General features: G+C 40.9%; 1 protein-coding gene across 1 annotated transcript in view; it reads right to left on the bottom strand.

Annotated features, from left to right (window-relative positions):
• Window positions 1–21751, bottom strand: part of IPO8 (importin 8) — a 51169-nt gene extending 29418 nt beyond the window's left edge. The window contains exons 1-9 of the mRNA XM_082491598.1: window positions 21572–21751; window positions 11848–11929; window positions 9045–9201; window positions 6625–6783; window positions 5516–5672; window positions 4381–4470; window positions 3466–3560; window positions 2803–2887; window positions 123–257 (exon numbers count right to left, since the gene is read on the bottom strand). Of these exons, the coding sequence (XP_082347724.1) occupies window positions 123–257; window positions 2803–2887; window positions 3466–3560; window positions 4381–4470; window positions 5516–5672; window positions 6625–6783; window positions 9045–9201; window positions 11848–11929; window positions 21572–21655 (1044 nt within the window). The 5' untranslated portion in view covers window positions 21656–21751. The remainder of the gene's footprint in view (window positions 1–122; window positions 258–2802; window positions 2888–3465; window positions 3561–4380; window positions 4471–5515; window positions 5673–6624; window positions 6784–9044; window positions 9202–11847; window positions 11930–21571) is intronic.
• Window positions 21752–22152: the final 401 nt, after the last annotated feature.

The following is a 22152-nucleotide window of genomic DNA, read 5'->3' as shown; positions in this document are numbered from 1 at the left end:
AGATTCATGAAACCTTCTTTAAAACTACAAACCTGGTGGGGATTTTTTGTTTGGGTTTTTTTTTTTTTTCTTTAATCACTCTGATGGCATGCAGTGTTTATGACTGGGTTTTATATACTGACCTTCATGTGTGGCTTCATTTGCTTCCATGTTACAGAGTGAATAACCCCTTGGTTCAGATAATTTAACGTTAGCTGAAGAACACGTGGTGCAACATAGTCTTTTTGCCTGTATTGGTCTAAGATTCTTAAGAGAACCTAAAGAAATGACACATTGATATTTTTAAATGAAGACTGAAAAATTCTCTCACAGACATGCAGTGCACCTCTTCAGTGTATGTACATGGACAGATTAATTAGTCTTACAGCAGAGGTTCTAGTCTTAGTAATCACTGTGATGCCTTTGATCCAAAAATCAGAAATCATTTAAACATTAAGGAGCTAATCCCACAAGCATTTATGTACACGTTTACCTTTACTACTAGCCCCACCATGTGACCACTTGTGATTGTAAACCAAAGATAAACTTCAACATTCACAGGCTGAGAGTTTACACAGACCTCAGAAAAACTTGAAATAGATAAGGAAAAAAGGCACAGTGAGATTTTCAAACTGGTTGGCTTCTAAATCTGTTAGTGGTGTCTGTGTTCATTTTTTAAGGACAGGCCCCTAAAGAAGACAAATTACTTTGGAAGGACAGTGATAAGAATAGAAATACTAAACTAGAAAAGAAAAATAGGTTAGTACCTAAATCTGTGAATTGGAAGACATGCAAAACCCTTAACTTCAATTACCTGTTGTAACCATCAGATAGTATCACCTAGCATGCTATCACCGACTCTGTCACACAATGCTTCCTTAATATAAAGGCTTGCTATAGTAAGAAAAACCTACAGTACGAAGCACTAATGGCAGATGAACTATTAAGTGTTAAGAAGTGTAAAGAACTGGCATGTACATAAATAAAAAGAAAAATCAAGGGCAATGCATAACAAAATATTGAGTCATATATTTGCAGAAGGCCAACTGTGCTTCGTAATTCTTCACAATGCTGTAACAAATTTTATTTTGAATGTAACATAACTCTTTCCTTAGGAGTACTAAGTCTGATCTTAAGCCTTTTATACGATACACTCCTTGGGCAAGAATTGTCTATATCTCATATAGACTCTAGCACAATGTCAGCACTTAACAACTGATGAATAAGTAATGAAGGCTTAGTAATGTAATATTTACACTAGAATTCTTACTAACGCTGCAAGGAAACGTGACAAATCAGCATTTAAGAGCCAAAAATGGCAGAAATGTGCAGACTGTCCAGTTTATTTATCTCAGAAGCTAAACTGCACCCTCTACTACATAGCCCAATCTCTCAACTGACAAACTTTAGGTATTTCAAAGGACAACTGCTCACGGGAGTCTATTTTTCCACTCAGGAGCCAAACATTGCAAGGAGTTTAGAATAGAGATTAGACTGTTTCCCGTTTCTTTTCATTTAATGCTTACAGCCTTACCACAACCATTCCTCTCTTTAGTTCTTAACATTTACATATTTACACCGAATTAAGACGCTGACGGATAAACTATTCTGTTGCAAAACTGGATGGAGAAAAGTAATTTTGTTTTGGAGACAATCTTGGTATTTTGAAATTTAGTTTAAAATTGTCTTGAAGTGACGACAACAGCCTGGCACACTGCATCAAAGACACTGGAAATTGAAACTGTAAGGAGCCTGCAGATACCATGTCAGTGGTATTTCACCTGGCAGCGTGCTGAGGAGCAACACATTTTGGAAATGAAAAACTTGAAAAACAGCATTCCCAGGTGTTTTTCAAGCTTTGTAGACCAAAGGTAATCAAGAGCCCAAAATCATGAGCAGGAGAGCGTACTGCATTCTCCCAGCTTCTTTGAAGCCTGTTTGGAGTATGTAACCCAAACGCCTGGACATCCAAGAGCTTTAGCTGAGCCAGAAGCCTGGGAACTACTGCTCCCAGTCATCCAGTATATGGCAGGCTGAATGAGAAACAGGAAGAGCTCTGCCAAAAATATCCAATCTTGGGAGCCAGCGCTCTCAGTGCTTTCAGGCACCCAATTGCTGTAGCCATTCCACCAAACCAGGGTGATACTGGAAGCCTGGAAACCCACGTTCCCAGAGGCCCACAGTTGAGCTGGCCGAAAAACAGAAAACTGATAGGAACTGCCCCTCTTCTATGCTACTTTATCGGAACTGAACTGTCTCCACAACAATGTGTTAATGACAAATAATTAGCATTCCCCAACAAAAATAGTTTCCTTGCAAACTGTGAATTTATGCTATATTTTCATAAAATATGCTTTCCAGGTATAAAACAACTTCTATTGCTGTTCTTCAGTCACCTTCTAATCTGCTTGTATCTTCCTGAAATAAAACAGTATCATTGTATTACTGTGCCTCAGTTGTTTGCAGCAAAAGCACTTACTAATGACTGGCCTGAAAATACACCCTTCTATGACATGAAGCCTCTGTATCAATAGTTTTTTCTCTCAGCTATATCTAGAATGTTTATACGTGATGATAAAACCATTTTATTAGCACTTGCCTTTACTGAGAATTTTCCTGCAGGGTTTTTTTTGAATTGCTGAGCATTTGTGCTATTGCACTTCAGCTGTATGGCACCGAGTTCTAAAGAACTTCTCAATCACTAAGAGGAAAACCTGTCTGAATCTGTTCATTTTTATTTAACGAATGAACTTCAATATGAGCACACTGTTGAAAATGATACATTTGTTCAGCCAAATTCAGAAACAAATGAACTGTACTTACCTCTTGTATGCCCACAGCATAGGTTTTTAAAAAAAACTCCGAGAACTGGAAATATTCTTTAGTTACATTTCCAGGACTTCCATACCTTTAAAAAGGAGAGCACACAGATATTTACATTGTAAGAAGTCTACTGTGTCAGGAAAACACAGTACTTTCTAAAACACAAAGGACCCTGAGTAGTCTCCCATTCCCAAAGGAATCCTTTCCAACAAGTTCCTTCTAAGTCATTATTTCCCATATAATACCCCACTTCCCTTTTCTTTTCTTACCTCATAAGGTACGATACTATAGACAAATAAATATATTCCCCTTTTTGTTACAAGCTCTGTAACTTCCATGTTTATGGATTTCCTTTCAAACCTTCCCCTGCCTTTATATTTAAGAATATAAGCACTTGTAGCTGGATGTAGTTAAAAAAAAAAAAAAAAAAAAGTACTTTCTCTGCAGGGGTAGTTTCTTGCCCTCTGAAGAGAGTCAAATCATTTCACTAAGAGCTCAGACCAGTTGCTGCACCAGTGCAAGGCAGAGGACAGCAGCAGGAATACCTCTTTGGTGACCATGAGCTATGAAATTGACTGAACGGTCTTGGTCTAATCGCACCTCAAGTAATATTACAGACTTGTAACCCAAATTTAGTTGTTAATCAGTTTGTTAGTTTGTTACCGTTTAAAAAGACGAGCTACAATATGCAATGCCCACTTCTTGCATTTCCACCACACCAGCTCTGGTCTATCATCTTCATCAATTTGCAAAGTCTCCTACAAATAAATACATTTATTTTAAACTAGGTGCATGTATTGTTGAGAGAAACGATGCTTTAAACATTCCTTGCTGAGTAAACTAATCCAAATTCACAGCATCGACTCGAGCTTTGGTTATGTTAACAGTTATATAACATTCAGGAACTTTCATTTATCTTAATTAGTCAATATAACTTTATATGTGCAATACTTGTACAATGACTGTACTTTGATTTTCAAAATTATGCATATTTAAAAAATGGAAACTCTTACATATACTTGAATACTACACAGTGGCGTGCAACTCAGGCTTAAAAATTAAGCATGATGCTAACTCCTCCAAATATACAAACCCTAACCATATACTACTGCAAAAGCTATTAAAAACATGTTAAGGTTGTGAAATAGATTTCTAAAAAACTTAGGAAATGCCAGTTAATGTTGTACACACACAAACAAGAATTTAATTCCTACTTTTATTTTCTTCAAGAAATATGAAGGACAGATGGAAGAAAAAGAGCAACGGAGACAAATGATGGGTTTGCGATAAGCTTTTGATTCTTGTTTGAGAAAAACTGGCTAAAATATTTGGAAACTTCCAACATATCCCAGATTGGAGTTTACATGGTGTCACAACCTCATACAATGAAATTCTGACAGCTTACATGATCCTCCTACGTTTCTGTCAGAAACACCACTTATTCCAAGGATAAGAATCTTTAATAGGTGACATCTTAAAAAAAAAACCAACAAACGAACACTTAGAAAACCTTCACACTGACTGTTCCTCAAATGCCAACACACAAGTATCAGAGGTCTTTACAAGATTAAAACTTACCGGAGGTACATTTCTATCAATGATAGTACGGAAGAACTCCATCCACTGAGTCATAGTCTGGTTATTCAGCAACTGGAGTGGCAACACATACTGAAATAAAAACACCGTCATGAAATACTAATTTTCTCCAAGAAAGGTAGAAGATGTTTCTACAGTAGTTACATTCTGAGGAAGATGAGGTTTTAAGTAAAACTAACTAGGTTAGGTATCAATACTGCTCTAATTGCATCCTTCTTGGCACAATTTACAATGGAATTTCTGTAATTTCAGACACTATTTGAGGAAAATTCCTTGGTCTGAGAACTTGCTAATTCTTATTTTTTCCCTCTTCTTCACAATAGCCCAGCTGACTTTTAGGGACCATGGCAGTAGTTATACTACAGGGCTTAGGTAAACCGATAGCCTTGTAGTAAGTGAAATGCACTCCTAATTACTACCTAGCTACTATCTAGTAAATCTTTCTTCTCTACAAAATCCGAAGCGAAGTGACAATATTCAGGCAAGCTATTGAAAAGTAAAATAGGATCTCAGGATCTTTTTAATCCTCCCCACATCTATTAACCAACTATTTTAGCTTTTTAACCCCCAGTAAGATTTTTGAGGCTGCCCCTTTTGTAGGATCTTGTTTTGTTTCTCATTCTCTAAAAGTACTTCCTCACCAAACTCGTCCCTGTAAAAGCCAAACTCATCTCGATGAAATGCATGTGCCTCGATAAATAATCTCTGTCAGATCTTCAGAAGATAATGAGAAACGCCACCTACTGAAGTGCACTATTTGACAATTATACTACACTATGCACTACTGACACTTTCAGAGGCCATCCAGCAGAGTCTATATACCCATATAGTTTATATCAGGTTACGCGTGACTTGAAAGGAACATTTCTCCAGTAAGCTGACAGACAGGATGTGCAGAAGTACCTAGGTTCATCAAAACTTTAATTGGGGGGGATCATGTGACCAGTTTTTAAATAGAAAAATCTATAAAGATCATCTTTTATAAAAGCTGTTTATTGTATATGACTTTTCCCATCCAAATTGGTATTATTTTTCAATCACACCCAAGAGTGTGCTGAAGGGGGTCATTGTGCCCAGCAAAGTAAAAGTTTCTGTTTTCCTCTACACAGATGCCAACCTGAACAAAAGCATAGAAGATTTTTAAGATTTGTTTCTGAAGCAGTACAGAGTAATGGGAGTTATCAGGCAGAAGCTGGATCATCTGCTGCTGAATCCGAGGCAAAAATATTTGCATTGCTGCTATGAGAGGACCTTGCTCCTCTGCTTTTCGGCATCTGCAAAGGAAACAAAAATGTTGGTCCAGGATCTACACACTGGAGATTCTAATGCCTATTCCTCACCAGCAATTTAATTTCTGTACCCTAAAAAAATCAAATTAATATCCAGCACTCACTCATTCACTCTCCCCTCTTCTAGCCCCCATCTCAACAATTTGTGCAAATTCTGTAACTATGAAAAACAGCAAGTGTTACCTTATATAAATGCAGCTATTGGGAAGAAGAATTAATGTTCTTTACTACTGAATTGTCAGCTCAGAGGAGCAGGCGCTTTAATTTCTCTGACATTCATACCAATGCCAAACCCAAGTTGGGTGCTGAACAAATAGGAGAGAACAGCAATTGAAAGGGAAAGACAATTCTTTTGTTTTGAAAAGATTTTCTCCTTCCCCACGTACATTTCTTTTGTGCAGTTTATACATATGTTTCTAACCACAGATAACTGTTTTTCATAAAAGCAGTGAGAGAGTACTCAACACTTACCCTAATTTACACTTTGTGGATTTAGACTATTAGGATGATGGTATTGGTAACAATATGCAATAAGAGTATGTGACAATGACAGTGCTGTATTCATGGCATAGAAGTAGAAAATAATTTACATTCATATATCCAGAATTTGGGGAATCTTCAAACAAAAGACGTTACAAACATTTAAGAATTTTTTCACAGAGCAGTTAAATCAGATTAAAAATACAAAGCCTCAAGAAAAAATGTCAGTAAATTCATACAGATTATTGCTGACATCTCTGCTTTCAATTCGCTGGAGATATAAAAATGATGAACAGTTTTCATTTATTTGCAGGAAAGGAAGCACATGACAATTATTAATTCCCATTTTCTATCTGAATTCCTTGTAGAACTGCCAGTGCTCTTAAGAATGTCATTCTCAGTAATCAGCTGAGACTAAAAGTACCGATTCCTCATCTACTGATGGACTTCAACTTACTCGTAATTCTTCACCAGCTCATACAGGCACAGGAGGCTCCCGAGCCAACTCCCACTGTTCTGAGACTGCAAGTAGTAGCCTATCTTGTCTACCACGGCTGTCCAATGGCCAGGAAAGTCATACGTAATGATAGCATGGAGACACCTTGCCAGCTGGGCTCTATGGCAGGAGGAAAAAGAAATACGTTATACGTAAATAAGATCATGGTATAGTGTTCAATATCAAAGGACAGATCCCAAATCTTGGTTTATTGGCTACAATATACATGTTACCTAAGTATTGTCCACATTTTGACAGCACTGAAAGAGTTCTGGGAAGTAGCAGAAGAAAAGCGAGGAAAAAAATCCCAGGGGATTTAACTTTGAGAAAGAAACTAATTTCAGCACGTTTTAGCTACTTTTCTCCCTTCCTCTTGCCTCTCCACACCCATCAGGCAATGTTTGAAAACAATTAATTGCTTATGAAACCAGATAGCTTTGTACTTTGAAAACGAATGTTTATACTTCTACATGCTTAGGAGGCTGAAAGCAACCACAAAAACACAAATTTGTACATTTTTATTAAACAATATTGGCTTGTGTTATGATCCAAGTCAGAGATTCCTCATGAAATCACGGTTTTCCTGGGAACATCTAGACCACCACTGCTCAACCTCTGAAGCATACGGCAGAGCCAATTAGGTAAAAACATCTTACCATTCCTCTCCCTCCACACACTTTTAGATGCCCTCACAATGGTGAGGCAAGACAGGTTTGTTAATTGACCAAAGTAAGGTGTGACTAAGAAAGCCGAGCAGCACTGTACTAGAAGCTGTAAATAAGTACTCTTGGCTCTGCTAAGGAATTAAAAAAAAAAAAAAAAGTGCAGAAAATATTGGTTCTTCTACATTTAGTTTTCCTTAGGTATCCTCTTGCAGTCCATTACATAAGGAGCCACTATTACAAAGCAGTTCAATAAGGAGCCCTCCACCTACTAATCCTTTTAGCTTTGTACAAACTTCCTTGCCCCTCAAGCCTTTGGAGTTTGTGCTCATTGCAGATTTGGTTCCTCCTCCCCCCTTATTCTCACAAGCAAACAGTGAAAAATCAGTATTACAGCATCAGACTAGTTCCAGTAAATTTTCTTTGACTTTTTTAACCTCTGAGAAATCTACAAGTTTAGCCAGTATTTAGAAATCCTCTACTTTATTCCAGGTGATTGTCCTGAGGTTTTCAACAATCCTTTTAGATGTAGATTGCCATTGTTGACAACTCCCATTTATATCAGAGCATATTGAATATCAGGTTATGAAATGATGCCTGAACTAGTTTGCAAAAAAACCTCCTCAAATTTCCATTATTTTGTGTTCTTTTGTATAAACTTAGACTTCATATTTATGACTTGATGGCAGGGGAAACTTCATGCCCTCACTACATTATTACAGAAACAACACGAGCTTCCTAACCTTGTAGCACAACCTTGGCAAGGAGCAGCTATTTCTTGCAGTGGGGACTCTGGACATCTGTGTCAGAGCATGTTAGAAAAGCTGAACTGGAAACAATGTTTGAGTTCATTTTCCTGTCTCAGTGCAGGATCTAAGCAGTCCTGGCAGGTGTTTGTCTAACCTATTCATAAAGGCCTCCAGTGACAGCAATGCTATAGCAGCCTAATGCATTCTGGTGTTTCATTGGTTTTTTTAAGTGTTTTCTCTAATCCTGATTTCAATCTACAGACAATCACTCCTCCTCCAGATATGACTATTGACAAAAAAAAAAAAAAAAAAAGAGACATCTTTGGGCACCTAGCCGGTGGAGAGGAGGAGGAGAGAAGACGAAGATTTTCTTCTGTTTTTCAAAGATGAACGTCTATACACTACAGCCTAATCCAATCCTATCATCTTTACTTTAATTAGAGTGGTGAACAATCATAGACTGTAGTATGTCTGTGAATCTTAACTATTCTTCCAGCAAAAAGAGAACAGCATTTTTTCCATTCTTTTAACATCTTAAAACCAAGAATGCTAACACACATTTAAATACTAGGATCACATATAAAAAATGCAAAAGTAATTGAGAAAAAGGCTACTAGGGGAAAAAAAAAAAAATAATCTTGGGCACTATTTCCCTGAATGGGTAATTCTGCAGTGCAGACAGCCCTCTATACTATCTGCTCTGAAACAGACAGGCTGTCCCTACAGCAAACGTTAGAAGACACTTTAAACTACACCCTAAGAGGAGAAATCACATCACAGAGCTCTTAGCCAGGTTAATACGTTTCTGAAAAACAAGTGCAAATAAATATGGTAAAATTGATTATTGCTACATTTTCAAAAGAAGTACTTGCTTCATATCCCAAGAAATTGAGATTCTCACATTAACTATATATGGACTACGAGTCTGAAAACATGAGCTACAGAAATATCTCTACACGATATAAGGTACCTCAATAAGTCAGGAGAACGAATTATTCCTTCTACAATATTATCACGGATCTGCTGACGATCATTTTCATGAATGTTGAATGGAAATACTACTTCTCCAGGACGTGGCTCACGGTCCGCCCAGTACCATCCCACCATGTTCTTCAGGTAAATGGCAGCTAAGTATAAAGATTGGGGAAATAATAATTTAATTCTAACACATCTCCACGTTACTCTGTGCTCAACATATAATACTGTTGAAAGTAGAACAAAGAGTTGAAATGTCAACTGAAAACCACTGCACGAGTTCTTGACAATTATAGGCACTAAGCACAGCTGAGTCAGAAATATTTTGTTTTTTATGATCCCACACAAGATCAGGCCCAAGTGCCTGGTCCTAAACAGAATAGGGTAGTATTTCAGTCAGCTTCTATTGGGGTACATTCTTTATTACAGCAGTCTTACATATGGACATAACATTCCATTGTTCTAAAAAAGCAAACAAAAATCTACTTATCTGCATTTTTACTCATCCCTAAAATAACTACTCAAGCTCAGTAAGTGAAGTTTGGAAAGTTCGTGTAAACAAATCATTGTGCACGCAGATGGGACACTCTGCTTGGGGAAATGCCCAGTATGAAACTGGCACGTGGCCTACCTTCTATTCAGACAGAAATGTTTGTTGTGAATTCCCTAAGCTTTATCTCACTATTAGGATTTCCCATAATCCCTTAGAATTGTTGCCTTCTGTCTCACACGAAAAAACATGAAAAATAAAGTTAAGCTTCACCTGAAAATAAAGCAGTATGTATGCCTCAGTACTAAAATGCCTGTAGGCATTCTTTAGGAAACATAGGAAATATGGTGTAAGACATTCTTAATAAGCTCTTATCCCTGAACTATTTTGGCTGATTACTAGCTAGGGGTTTAAAGTACAAATAAGATATCCTTGGGTACAATCATTTTTCTTGGTGATGAAAAATTATGAAGTATGAAAACGTAGTTTGTAAAAGATTTCACAGGAGCAAGAGGAAAAACAGTTCTTTGTTTGTGACGTGCCAGAATATTCAGACAAGAAACAGGTCCAGAAAGACCAGCCCAAGACTGTAATTTACTTTGTCCACAGATCTGTTGTTATACAAATTCTTGGCTTTTAAAAAATTCCCAGGGAAATCTGTTGACTTATAAATGTAATTTATATGCACTTTTCTATTTTATAACCCTAGTCTGTAAAAAATAAAAAGAAAATTAAACAAAAATTTTAAAAAGTTACATACTTGGGGTTTTTTTTTTCCCTGAATTATACTGAAATGAAAGATTAATTTATAAAAATAACCTTATGGAGTCTAGATTAAGCATCAAACTTTACTACAGAATGGTTTAACAATGCCATTCAAAGTTGGATTATCTTTGAAAAAATAAATGCCAGCATGACAAACAGCATATGTCAGCATGCCCCAACGCACTCAGGGGATTAACAGGATCTGTAAAAAAAAAAACAAACCCCACAGTGCTTCTATGGGAAATGCTGTTCCATAGGATAAAAACAGAGCTGTGAATGAAAGAGTATTGTCATGGTTTAACCCCAGCCAACAACTAGGACCATGTAGCCACTCACTTACTCCCCACCTCTCCCTCCAGTACAGTAGGGAGAAGAGGAAGAAAAGGAGGGGAAAGGGAAAAAACCTCATGGGTTGAGATAAAGACAGTTTAATAGAACAGTAACAGAAGAGGAAAATAACAATAACAATAATAGTAAAAGAATATACAAAATAAAGTGATACAACACACGTTGCTCTCACCTCATGATTAGTTGCCCATCCCATTCTAAGCAGCGATCACAGATTCCTGCTCCCCGGCCAACCCCCATTTATATACTGACCATGATGTCTACGGTATGGAATATTCCTTTGGCCAGCTTGTCCTGTCTATGCTCCCTCTCAGCTTCTATGGGAAGCTGAAAAAGTCCTTGACCCATGTAAACATTACTTGGCAACAACTAAACCAATATGTGTTATTGACATTCTTAAACTAAAGCCAAAACATAGCAGCTATTAGAAAGAAAATTAACTCTATCCCAACTGAAACCAGGACAAATATTCATCGATCTCCTAAAAAAGCTGAATATTTTCTGTATCTGTCAAAAATACTGTATAGGAGCAGTTAAAATAGATTATGAGAATTTAGAACCTGATTTTACACAAATGTGCACCCTAAAGTCAACTACATGACCATACCTGAACTCACACACAGAGTTGGGCAATCTTTCCAGACATGCTCAGACTATAAATTTATTACTTATCAGTGATGTGACCTTCCTTCGTATCTACTTTTGTTAGTGGAGACCATAGACACTGACTAAGCCTATGTGGCTACCCTTGACCTAGGGAACTATGGCTTTTTTTCATTTTTCCAGAACTTTAATTTTTCCAGGAAAAGGTATTCAAATAGGGAAACGTGCATTCAAATGAGATCCACTTATTTAAAAATTCCCACTTGTCTCAGCATCACTACTTCTTCACCACCAGGAGAATGAGTATCCAAGGCTCCCTGCATACCCAGTTTTGAGCAGAAATCATTCTCATTTCATATCAGAATCACAGCAATCCAGTAGGGATCACTACAGACACAGAGAAGCCAAAGAAGGACTCTATACGCCTGGTTTTATCTGACCCTCGTGTAGGAAAGAAATGGCAAAGACAGATCCTTTCCCACATTCAGAACAAACATGAACTTACTTAGATTGCAACAGCTCAATACTCTGTTGGAATAACTAACAGACTGACTTTCTACTGAAAGAAAATGAAACGAGGAATTTATCTCACCTGCTTGACGCACTGGAAATTCAACTTCATCTGATACTATGATTTGCAGTAGAGTTGGAGCAAAATTGATGATCTTATAGGACTGAAATACATATAAAACACAGTTAGCAAATCACTATGTTTAAAGACAACTGTATTACCAAAAGCTGAATAAGAAAGATAAACTAAGGATTTTGCAGTGTTCTTTGACCCTCCTCATGAGGTATGAAAGGTTTTAGCACTTGGATTTACCCAGATCTGCAGCAATCCAAGTAATTACTTGTAAAAGCTGAGCACATAACAGCGCATGGGTGGAATAAGTAATGTGACAACACTCTCTATTAGAGATTAGTGATAATGAATATTTAAATAATTCTGAGAATGTATAATGAAAAGCACTATAGATCTGTCTTTGAATTATTTAACTTAGACTCATAAGTCAAATGGATATTGACACGCTTCATCAATACATACCAATTATTTGCAAAACAGATTATGGTATAGAATCATACAATGGCTAGAATCAGAAGGGACCTTTTCCAACCCACTGCCATAGGCAGGGACACCTCCCATGAGACCAGGTTGCTCAAAGCCCCATCCAGCCTGGCCTTGAACACTTCCAAGGATGGGGCCTCCACAACTTCCCTGGGCAACCTGTTCTAGTGCCTCACCACCCTCACAGTAAAGAATTTCTTCCCAATATCTAATCTAAATCTACTCTCTTCCAGTTTAAAATCTTCACCCCTCATCCTATTGCTACACTCCCTGATAAAGAGTCCCTCCCCATCTTTCCTGTAGGCCCCCTTTAGGTACTGGAAGGCTGCTATAAGGTCTCCCCCGAGCCTTCTTATCTCCAGGCTGAACAACCCCAACTCTCTCAGCCTGTCTTCATAGCAGAGGTGCTCCAGCCCTCTCGTCATCTTTGTGGACCTTCTCTGGACTTGCTCCAACAGCTTCATGTCCTTCTTATGTTGGGGCCCCAGAGCTGGATGCAGTACTCCAGGTGGGATCTCAGCAGAGTGGAGTAGAGGGGCAGAATCCCCTCCCTCGACCTACTGGCCACGCTTCTTTTGATGCAGCCCAGGATGCGGGTGGCTTTCTGGGCTGTGAGTGCATGTTGCCGGCTCGTGTTGAGCTTCTCATCAACCAACACCCTCAAGTCCTTCTCCTCAGGGCCGCTCTCAATCCATTCTCTGCCCAGCCTGTATTTGTCCTTGGGATTGCCCCGACCCACGTGCAGGACCTTGCACTTGGCCTTGCTGAACTTCCAAGAGGTTCACACAGGCCCACCTCTCAAGCCCGTCAAGGTCCCCCTGGACATATAATAGCAATACTGAATTTTGAAGAGACCAAGAAAACCATTTAAAATTATTTTCAAGTGTACACAGCACCTGTATTAGCCATATATTACACAGCTACCTTTTAATAAACTAGATGTTTAGTGCATCTTAACAGAAAAATAAAAACTAGGGAAACACAGCAGAATAACCATTTTTAATTAAAATCAAGCATAGACAGATAACATTTCAAAACCCACAGCCTTCCTGGGAACTTTTCAAACATTACATCAGCCATGCAGCTGAAGAATTTCAAAGAGAAAACAATGCTCACTGAACTTCTGAGCAAAGCACACCAGATTTAAAAGATGTGAAAACCTGATAGCATTATACTGCTGTCATTCAACAGGGGTCCTCCAACATGAAGAATCGCTGACTTAGCATGGTGCAGTTACTACTAAGCCTCGGCAACATCAGTAGTTACTAGTAGGTCAGATCTTTCATCACTTAGATCCATGTGCTTTACATTCAAAGAGAGAGGTTTCTTGGGGCTAGATGGCAGAAGCTTTCTTTATTTCACCTTTTATAGTATTTCTTTCCAACTAGACTATGCCTGGCTGTTCTGTGGTTGTTACCAGAACTGCGCTTTAAGTACAAACACACTACAACTTCCGTAAACTTTGCCTCATTCGAAAGCTGTGAGATAAGAGGTACATTCTGTTCTTCATGTACCCAGTTCCTTGATCTAACATTTCCATAACGAGGTAAAGTTGCATTGCTTTCATGATGCCTAAGTGTAACAGCTGCATCACAACACTATCATTCAATAATTTTACCAAATCACTTAATTTTCTGGCCCTCGTTTTAGTCATTATAATGATAGTGTAATTCTAACCTGCTCTGTGCTCAGGGGCTCATTTGATATTTATAGAGTAATCTGAGATCACAGATAAGAGCGGTAATGGCAAATCAAAAGCATATTTTCCTGCAATTCTCTTCTCTTTCCTTATCCATAAGAAATGCTCTAAATAAATTAAAAACTGTAGCAGACAGCACAGGAACTCCATTTATCTATGGACATGCTGAAATACCAGCTTTCAATGTTAACTGGCTGAAGCGTATTGGATTCAAACGATCACCTTTTAATCGAGTACCCTGGAGTCCAAAGCTTGTCCTTCAGTCATTACCAGACAGAATCTGTACAACACTGGTGCATTCTGACGGGGGCTGCAGCAGCCTCCAGCACTCAACACCCAACTCCCAGGGAAATAAGGAAAGCACGAGAAATCCCTGCAGCATAGAAAACCAAAAAATGTGTGTGAACTCTAATCATTCTTTTTCTTCTAAACAGTGCCAATATGCTGTTCTCAGACCCAATCTAGACACAGCTTTTACTACTATGAACACATTGATTAAGAATGCAACCTTTTTGGGGTTTGTTTTGTTGTTGTTACTGTTTTCCTGTAGTAATCCTACCAGTATCACATTTAGGGTGGACACAGCGATAACAGCATAAATTATTTCCTTTTCTTTGCGCAAACAGCTTTTACTGAATCTACAATTAAGTCACCGCTACTCCAGGAAGCTTTATTGGTACCACTTGTGCTGGCGTACAACCGCTATCCCTGAAGTTTTGCCAGGATATATACAAATACGGTTATTTGGCCTGTGCAGCAAATTCTCCCAGCAAGCGCCCGGAGTGACAAAAGACATGTTACGCAGAAGGTACGCACAGCGTCTCAGAGGGGGCCCCATCCCTACCAGCACACTGCTATGAGGGTTTCTATATACTTCACATACCAACACCCCTAAGGAGATCACAAGAATACAGTACCAAGCTCCCACTAAATCCTTCTACTCCGTACTACTGTCATTACCATAATTCACATTTTTTACACAGCTTCATTTTCTACTCATTATCAGAAACACAAATGCTTGCAGAGATCGAAAGAGATTGTGTGCCCATTTTAGAAACAAGACACCTGATTCTGTTGTATTTGTGAAGCTCAAATACCATCCTGCTCGCTTGTGCGGCAACAAAGCCGGTCAGGAAAACTACACGCCGCTTGCAATTTTTGGAACAGAGGACTTTTTAAAAAAGCTGCACGCAGCAACATTTTTCCTATACCAGCACATTCTCGCTGGTTTAGTTGTTGCGCTAATTGTGATCTTGGGATGTATCCTTTCCCTGCCTTGCTCAGGAAACCATCCAGCAGGCACCCGGACCACCAGCGAATAAAGCTGTACATATCACGCCAGCAGGTGCAGAGCAATCATCTGTAAATGTGTAAATGCAAAGAGGCAAGGAAGAGACCTCGGAGCTGGATGAGTTCAGCAAGACAGTTATTTGTACCGTTACAGCCACACCTGAACTTTTACAAAGGGAGGGCAGGAATATGGTCAGTCCCGTGGGAGGAACGGAAAGCCAGCTGCTAGTTTTGACAAGCCGTGCCCAGGAGCCGCAGGGAGGCACCAGATGGCTGAAAAAGACCTTCAGCGCAACTCCCGTAACACAGCACGCTGCTTTGAGCAGTTTGTGAATAATTACATTGCTTTGAATTCACAGTGTTGTGATTTGGTAAAACTTTCTATGAAGGTGCTGATTGATGGGGGGACATGTTTATTTTGAAGGAGAAAGTAACAGTTTTTGAAAAATAAGCTTTCACTGAGTACTTATAAAGAACAATTATTTTAAAGCTGTGTAAAACACATACTGACTCCTCTTGCGTGAAGCACAAATCAGAACATTTATGCTAAAAAAAAATCTCATTTAATTTCCATTGGAATTAAGAGGATGGGATACAGCACGTGCAAGGCTAGCAGCTAAACTGGGAGAGTCATACAGCACTGCTAAGATACAACTGGGTAAATTTACAGCAATGACCAAGGAGATGCGTATGTCCCCACAGATCTTGTTCCACCTGTGTCCACTGTCGCAGGATCTGTGCACTGCAGCTGTACAGCTTTCTGCACTTGGTCCTTTCACCTTTGGCCTAACATGCATTCTTCCCTGCCTCAGCATCACAGCTCCACTCTTCAAAATGTCAGAGAACACATCATTTTTTTGCCTGTTTCCTCTTCCATTTGATTAGGCATAGAACAGATGACACCCAAGAAAGCCTCACATGGGCCACTGAAAAACAGCAAGATGAATACTGTCACATGTAAAGGACTACAATAAAAGGAGAGAAAAGCAGGAAAAATATATAAAAATTTCCCCAGATGGATCCTACTAAAGTAAATACTTTTCGCATCTAACATTCAGATTTGGCTCCCAGGTTCTCATGCAGTATATACTTGTGTCTTGTATATTCTTGTCTCTTGTTTGCTGTCACATTTAAAGCACACAGCAAGCAACTGCTTCATAGTCACATTTGTCAGTAGCCTTCCACTGCACTGATGGCAACCACAGTGGCTGAGTGCAGAACAGCACAGGAAGGTGTTTTTCACCCGCAGAACAACAATGGGACTATCTAGGATAATGGATACGGAAAACTGGAGCCTTCCCTCAGGTTCTGAAAGTGAAGCCACAATCATCCTTCTCTGCCAGTGATAAACAACATCTCTTTCTCTGCCCTCTGCATCCAAGTATGGCATATAAAAATTGCTGAAAAATCAAGCTACTACGTCTTTGTTTGCAAAGGCAAACACACAGAATAAATTTGTACCTTGAACACATATATAATTACTTGTTTACAAAGACTATTTTAAGGCTTATGTACATCTGATTTGAATGCTTAACTATCTGGTTTACTGAGCTTTGTTTTCTGTTTGCTGTGTACTGAAAATGTGTTACTTAGAAATTCCATCAGTGTTTTTCACACTCAGGAATATTTTTGCAGTTGTTAATAGTATTTTCTCTCTTGTGTTTTACACTGTCAGTCACAGACAGTTGTTAAAACAAACTAGAACTTCAAAAGACACTTTCTTTCCCTGTCTACATCCAAAGGTAAGGTTTAGGGAGGTGAAAACACTGTGTGTTTTCATACACAGTGAAAATAAGCATGTGTAAGAATCTACCTGAGCTTCTTTCCTCTGTGGGTTCTGCTGCCAAATTAATCCAGTCTCAAACTCACTCCGCTTTCCACAGAACTTCTGATCATGCAAGTCAACTTCCTCATCAAATTGGTCTTCAATACAAATCATAGAATCGATGATGTTAAAGGTCCCTTCCAACCTAGACGAGTCCAATCACTGACCTAACACTGCCAAGTTACCACTAAACCATGTCCCTCAGCACCACGTCTACGCGTCTTTTAAATACCTCCAGGGATGGTGATTCAACCACTTTCCTGAGCGGCTTGTTACAATATTTGATAACCCTTTCTGCAAATAAATTTTTCAAAATATCCATCCTAAACCTCCCCCGGTGCAACTTGAGGCCATTTCCTCTTGTCCTATCGCCTGTTACTCTTCTCCCAAGAAGAGACCAACCCCCACCTCGCTACAACCTCCTTTCAGGTAGTTGTAGACAGCAATAAGATACCCAAGACTCCTTCCTCTAGGTAACAGAGAGTGGCCTTAGAATCCCTGCCTACTGTGGCAGCCAGCTCAACAAAGATGTGGAAGATATGGAAGGAAGCCCAACTTTATCCTGCACTCTGCTGCTTTTGGGCAACCTTCTCACACTTCTTTCCCTTCTTCCAGCACTGCTCCTCAGTTCCCATCAAAGCCAAATTCTGCAACTCCTCAATATTTAAATAAATATCTGTATTTCTCCAATTGTGTTCTCATTTTCCCCTTTGTTACAGGTCAAAGAAATGTATTGCAGCAGGTTGAGCCAATAAAGTTTAATGCATAAAAACTGTACAGTAATCCTATCTGAATTGGAATCAGAGATGACTTTGTATATTCAGACAATCAGACAGTACATTCCACAACACTTCAAGAACTGGCACATGAAAGCAATATTTAGCTATTAAAAAAAAAAATTAAAACCAGCAAAAGTCCCTGAAGTCCATGAGACAGACCTAACAAGAGTAACAGCCTAGAACAAGTATCAAAGAAAGCTCTTGGTATGACAACTGACTGTTCTAAGAAGTACTATGTGATTGATAAACACAATCATAAAGTGCACACTGATTATGATGTGACACCGCTGAAGAAAAAAAGGAAGGGAGGAACAAAAGAAAAAGAGGGGGATGGAAAGATGCGTACACTTAGAAAATCAACAGGCTAATGGGGAAATGACAGCAGTTACATGATAGAGGTTACTGACCTGGCAGGAAATTACTGCTCTAGTTTATCAAGAATAACATTTCAGACAAATCCCACACTTAAATTTGTGTTTGGGTCACTGACAGAAGTGAAGTTTGTTGATGACTTAGAAGCAACACACATCATCCAAGGAGAAAGATCAGAAAAATCCTACAAAGAACTGAATGATCTTTATAACTGCATCAACAAAAATGGAGTGGGGTAATAGGACAAAGTACAGGGTCATGCACTCAAGGATAAAAGGAATTTCTCCTAAAGGTTTGAGGTTTCTTAGCGAGGAACAACCATAGAATAAAAGGAGCTCAGGATATTAGGTCATAAAAAGTATGTAACATTGGACACAAAGAAGATAATTGTAGTTTTAGGATGTATCAAATGAGGTATTAGTGGCATTGAGCACGGGACTTTCTGGAATGCTGCAAACACAAATGACCAGATTACACAAGAAAGATTAATTCAAATGAAAACAAGTGTGGAGAAGAGCCGTGCTCTCCTATTACTAGATTTCATAAATTCAGTTTTATGATACAGCAAAGGAAATACAGCCTGTTGAGGCTAGGAAAACGGGCTGGCAGGGATCAGCCTTTGACAAATACGTCAGAGCAGGTACCAAGAAACCTATTCTAGCTAAGAAGTAAGATTGGCACAAATGGATATAAATGGACCATAAATTAATTTAGGTTGGAAACCAACACTTGTTTCTAGCTGCGGGAGGAAAAAAATTCACAAACAGCCTTCCAATAGATATAATAAGGGGAAAAAAGAAAAGGAATCTTGATTCCATTTCTGAATACAGTTAGATGATAATCCAGAAGGCAGACAGCAACTTCATTGGTCTAGCTCTACCATTACACAAGTGCAGGAACATACCGAAGAGGCATCTTCAAACATGCTGGGGCTTTTTACAGGTAGGCAATCTTTCATTCATTTTAACTCCATTCCCCACGCTCTACAGTGTAAGCAAACTATGGAGTCAGGACTGTTACAATACTGTTCTAAAGGACTCTGTATTGGTACAAGCAGAGAGGTGCAATATTAGGGGACTATTAAGATTTACACCCTCTGGCAAGCTCCTGTCACAACCTGGATTCAAACTTGAGAGCAAATGTACACTGCAAATGGGCTAACACAAAAGTTTTACCTCAATACCCATTAGCGCATATCAGGAGCATCACTTTAACCAGTGCAGCACCACTTTAACTAGTGCACAGAATAAAGGTGACCCCTGTTCTGTTTGGCCAAGTGTTGTATTACCACTTCAACTACTTATTGTGGGAGATTTTCTGGTTGGTTGGTGGATTGGTTCCTTTGCTAGAACAAGATAAAAGCTAGAACAGCATCTGGATTCCAGTACTTGCAGGAATACAGTTACATGTCAACACTATCATTAGATACACAGGAGTCTGACAAGTCGCTTTGAAGTCTTGCTTCAAAAGCACTGAAAGGCTGCAAGATGTCAAAGGCCCACATTAAGTGACATTCCTCAGGAGAAATTTTGTTCCACTCATCTGAAGAGTCATGTCAAACTACCAACACTGCATCAGTACATTATATCAGATACATCATGCTTCATTTAGTAACAGGAAGCCTACACAATAATAGGTATGCCTTAATTTCAAGATCCGTTCTTTATAATAGTTAGAAAAGAGAAAATGTGTCAGCTATTTTAAAGAAAATCTGTATCTCAACCTGTGCTCAATAAATACACTCGCAATCTTGAAATTAAAACCCAGGTCTTCCATGCAAATTGTGCTGTCCATCATTTGAACTTAAAACATTTTACTGATATTGGTCTTAAAACACTTTAAAAACTTTTCCTGAGCTTCATAGTACTTATTGGTGATGTTAAAACGTCAGTGTTAGGAGCAGGACCCAGGAATCCAGACAGCTGCCTCTTTGTTCTGAGCCTGCCAAACATGCAGCAGTTTATTATTGTAGTTTTGATTGCTGTGCAACAGGCTGATGACAAATATTTATATTTTCCCTCTCAGTCCTTAATAGTAGGGATAAAAATAGGTAGTGATGAATTTTTAAAGCAACTATGCCAAATAAAAAAAAAAAAATTTTGCATTTTTATCTAACTATCCACAAGAGCATTCTCAATGTCCAGCACTTAATCCATTAATTTACTGAAGAACTTGCCAACTACTAAAGCAAGCATTAGCCATAGCTAATTCAGGAGTTTTGAGTTGCCTAGATAGAAAATTATGCCAGAGTAGCAATCCTGAAGTAGTAGTAATTCCTGACAGCCAATTCTCGTTGGCCGTTTTGTTAAAACACCAACACCGTTGAGAAATCCAAGATCCAAGTCCTCCCAACAGAACCGATCAAACATTCCACCGAATTACAGAGGTTAAAGCTTTATTTATACTGTGCAAAGGAGCTTTCTCTTTTTTTTTTTTTTTTTTCCCCCCCCCAGATGTCCAAATCGAGACCGTGGTCACAGTTTGGATTCAGTGCGTACTGCCGCTACGTGAACTGCGGGATGCCGTGATACAAACGCTACCCTCAAAAATCCCAACGCGCCTTTCTCAAAGTTCCCCTGGGCACACCGCCGGTCCGGCCAAAAACCAACCCCCCGGGAGTCACCGCCACCCCTCATCTATGCGGGCAAGAGACGAGACCCCAGCGGAGCGCGATGCCAATGCCTCCCAGCACCGCACACTGACCCCGGGCCACGCCGAGGATGAAAACTGCCGCAATTCACCGCGCTACGCCCCGCTCCAGGGTCACCGAACTGAGGGCAACGCTGTGTGAGGGCGGCGATCCCGCCCTGCCGGCGGGCACCCAGGGGCCGGGGCGGCTCTCCCCGCCCGTCACCCGGCGGGAGGCTCCCAGAGCCGGCAGGTCTGGCAGCGGCACACCCCACCCCAGGGGTCCCGGCAGCCGGAGCGGGCCGGGCCGGGCCTGCCTCCTGCTGCCAGGCCGCCCCCTGCCCGCCGCTGCGGCCCGGCGTCCTCTGACAGCCGGTTCCGGCGGGGGATGCCGCCGCCGGCCCGGCCCGGCCCCGCTTTCCGCTGCAGCCGGGGGAGGCGGGAGGGGACACCCCCGCCCCACGGCTCCTCGCTGCGCAGCGGAGCCGGGCGGAGCGGACGGTCCCGGCGCGGAGAAGAGGACGGCGACCCCCTCACACACACAGCCCCCCGCCCCTGCCGACGGGGCCGGGCGACCCCGTGCCGCGCGGCCGCCGGGGCGCGGCGGGGCGGAGGCGGGGCGGGTGCCGGGCGTCGTCGTCGTGTGTTCCCGCTCACCTGATCGAGCTCGTTCTCGGCGGCGATGCGCAGGTTGGGGTCGATGGTGCCCCTCAGGGCCTGGATGATCCTGTTGGGATCCATCTTCCCCTTCCCGCGCCGGCGGGGGCAGCGCTCCCCCGGGGGCGGCGGGAGAAGGAGGAGGAAGAGGAGCCACCGCCGCTCGCGCCGCCGCCCCCCCCCGGGCCACAATCACAGGCTCGTGTGCCCCACCCCCTCCGGTTCCTCTCCGGAGCCATTCACCGGTTTGCGACAGCTGGGTACGGGGAAGCGAGCAACTGCTTTACGGCTGGCTGCGCGCAGAGGTCGGCGAGCCGGTGGCCGCCATTTTGTTGTACGGATGATAGTCAGCCGGGCCAGCTCGCGGTGGGCGAGGTCGGGGAGTGGTTTTCCGGGCCGTGGCTTCGTGGGGGCGGCCATCTCGCCGTACGGAAGGCAGGCCGTGGAGGCCGCCGCGTCCCTCCTCTCCCTGAGGGAGCGAGCGGCCGACGACGGGGAGGCTGTAGTCCTCCTGCGTGTGCGGCTCTCGGCTCCTCCGCCGCAGCCTCCGCATGCAGAGGCGCCTGCCCCGTTCTCCATCC

Source organism: Vanellus vanellus (assembly GCF_965231255.1).
Source record: "Vanellus vanellus genome assembly, chromosome: 1".
NCBI lineage: Eukaryota > Metazoa > Chordata > Aves > Charadriiformes > Charadriidae > Vanellus > Vanellus vanellus.
This window is presented reverse-complemented; position numbering and strand designations above follow the sequence as displayed.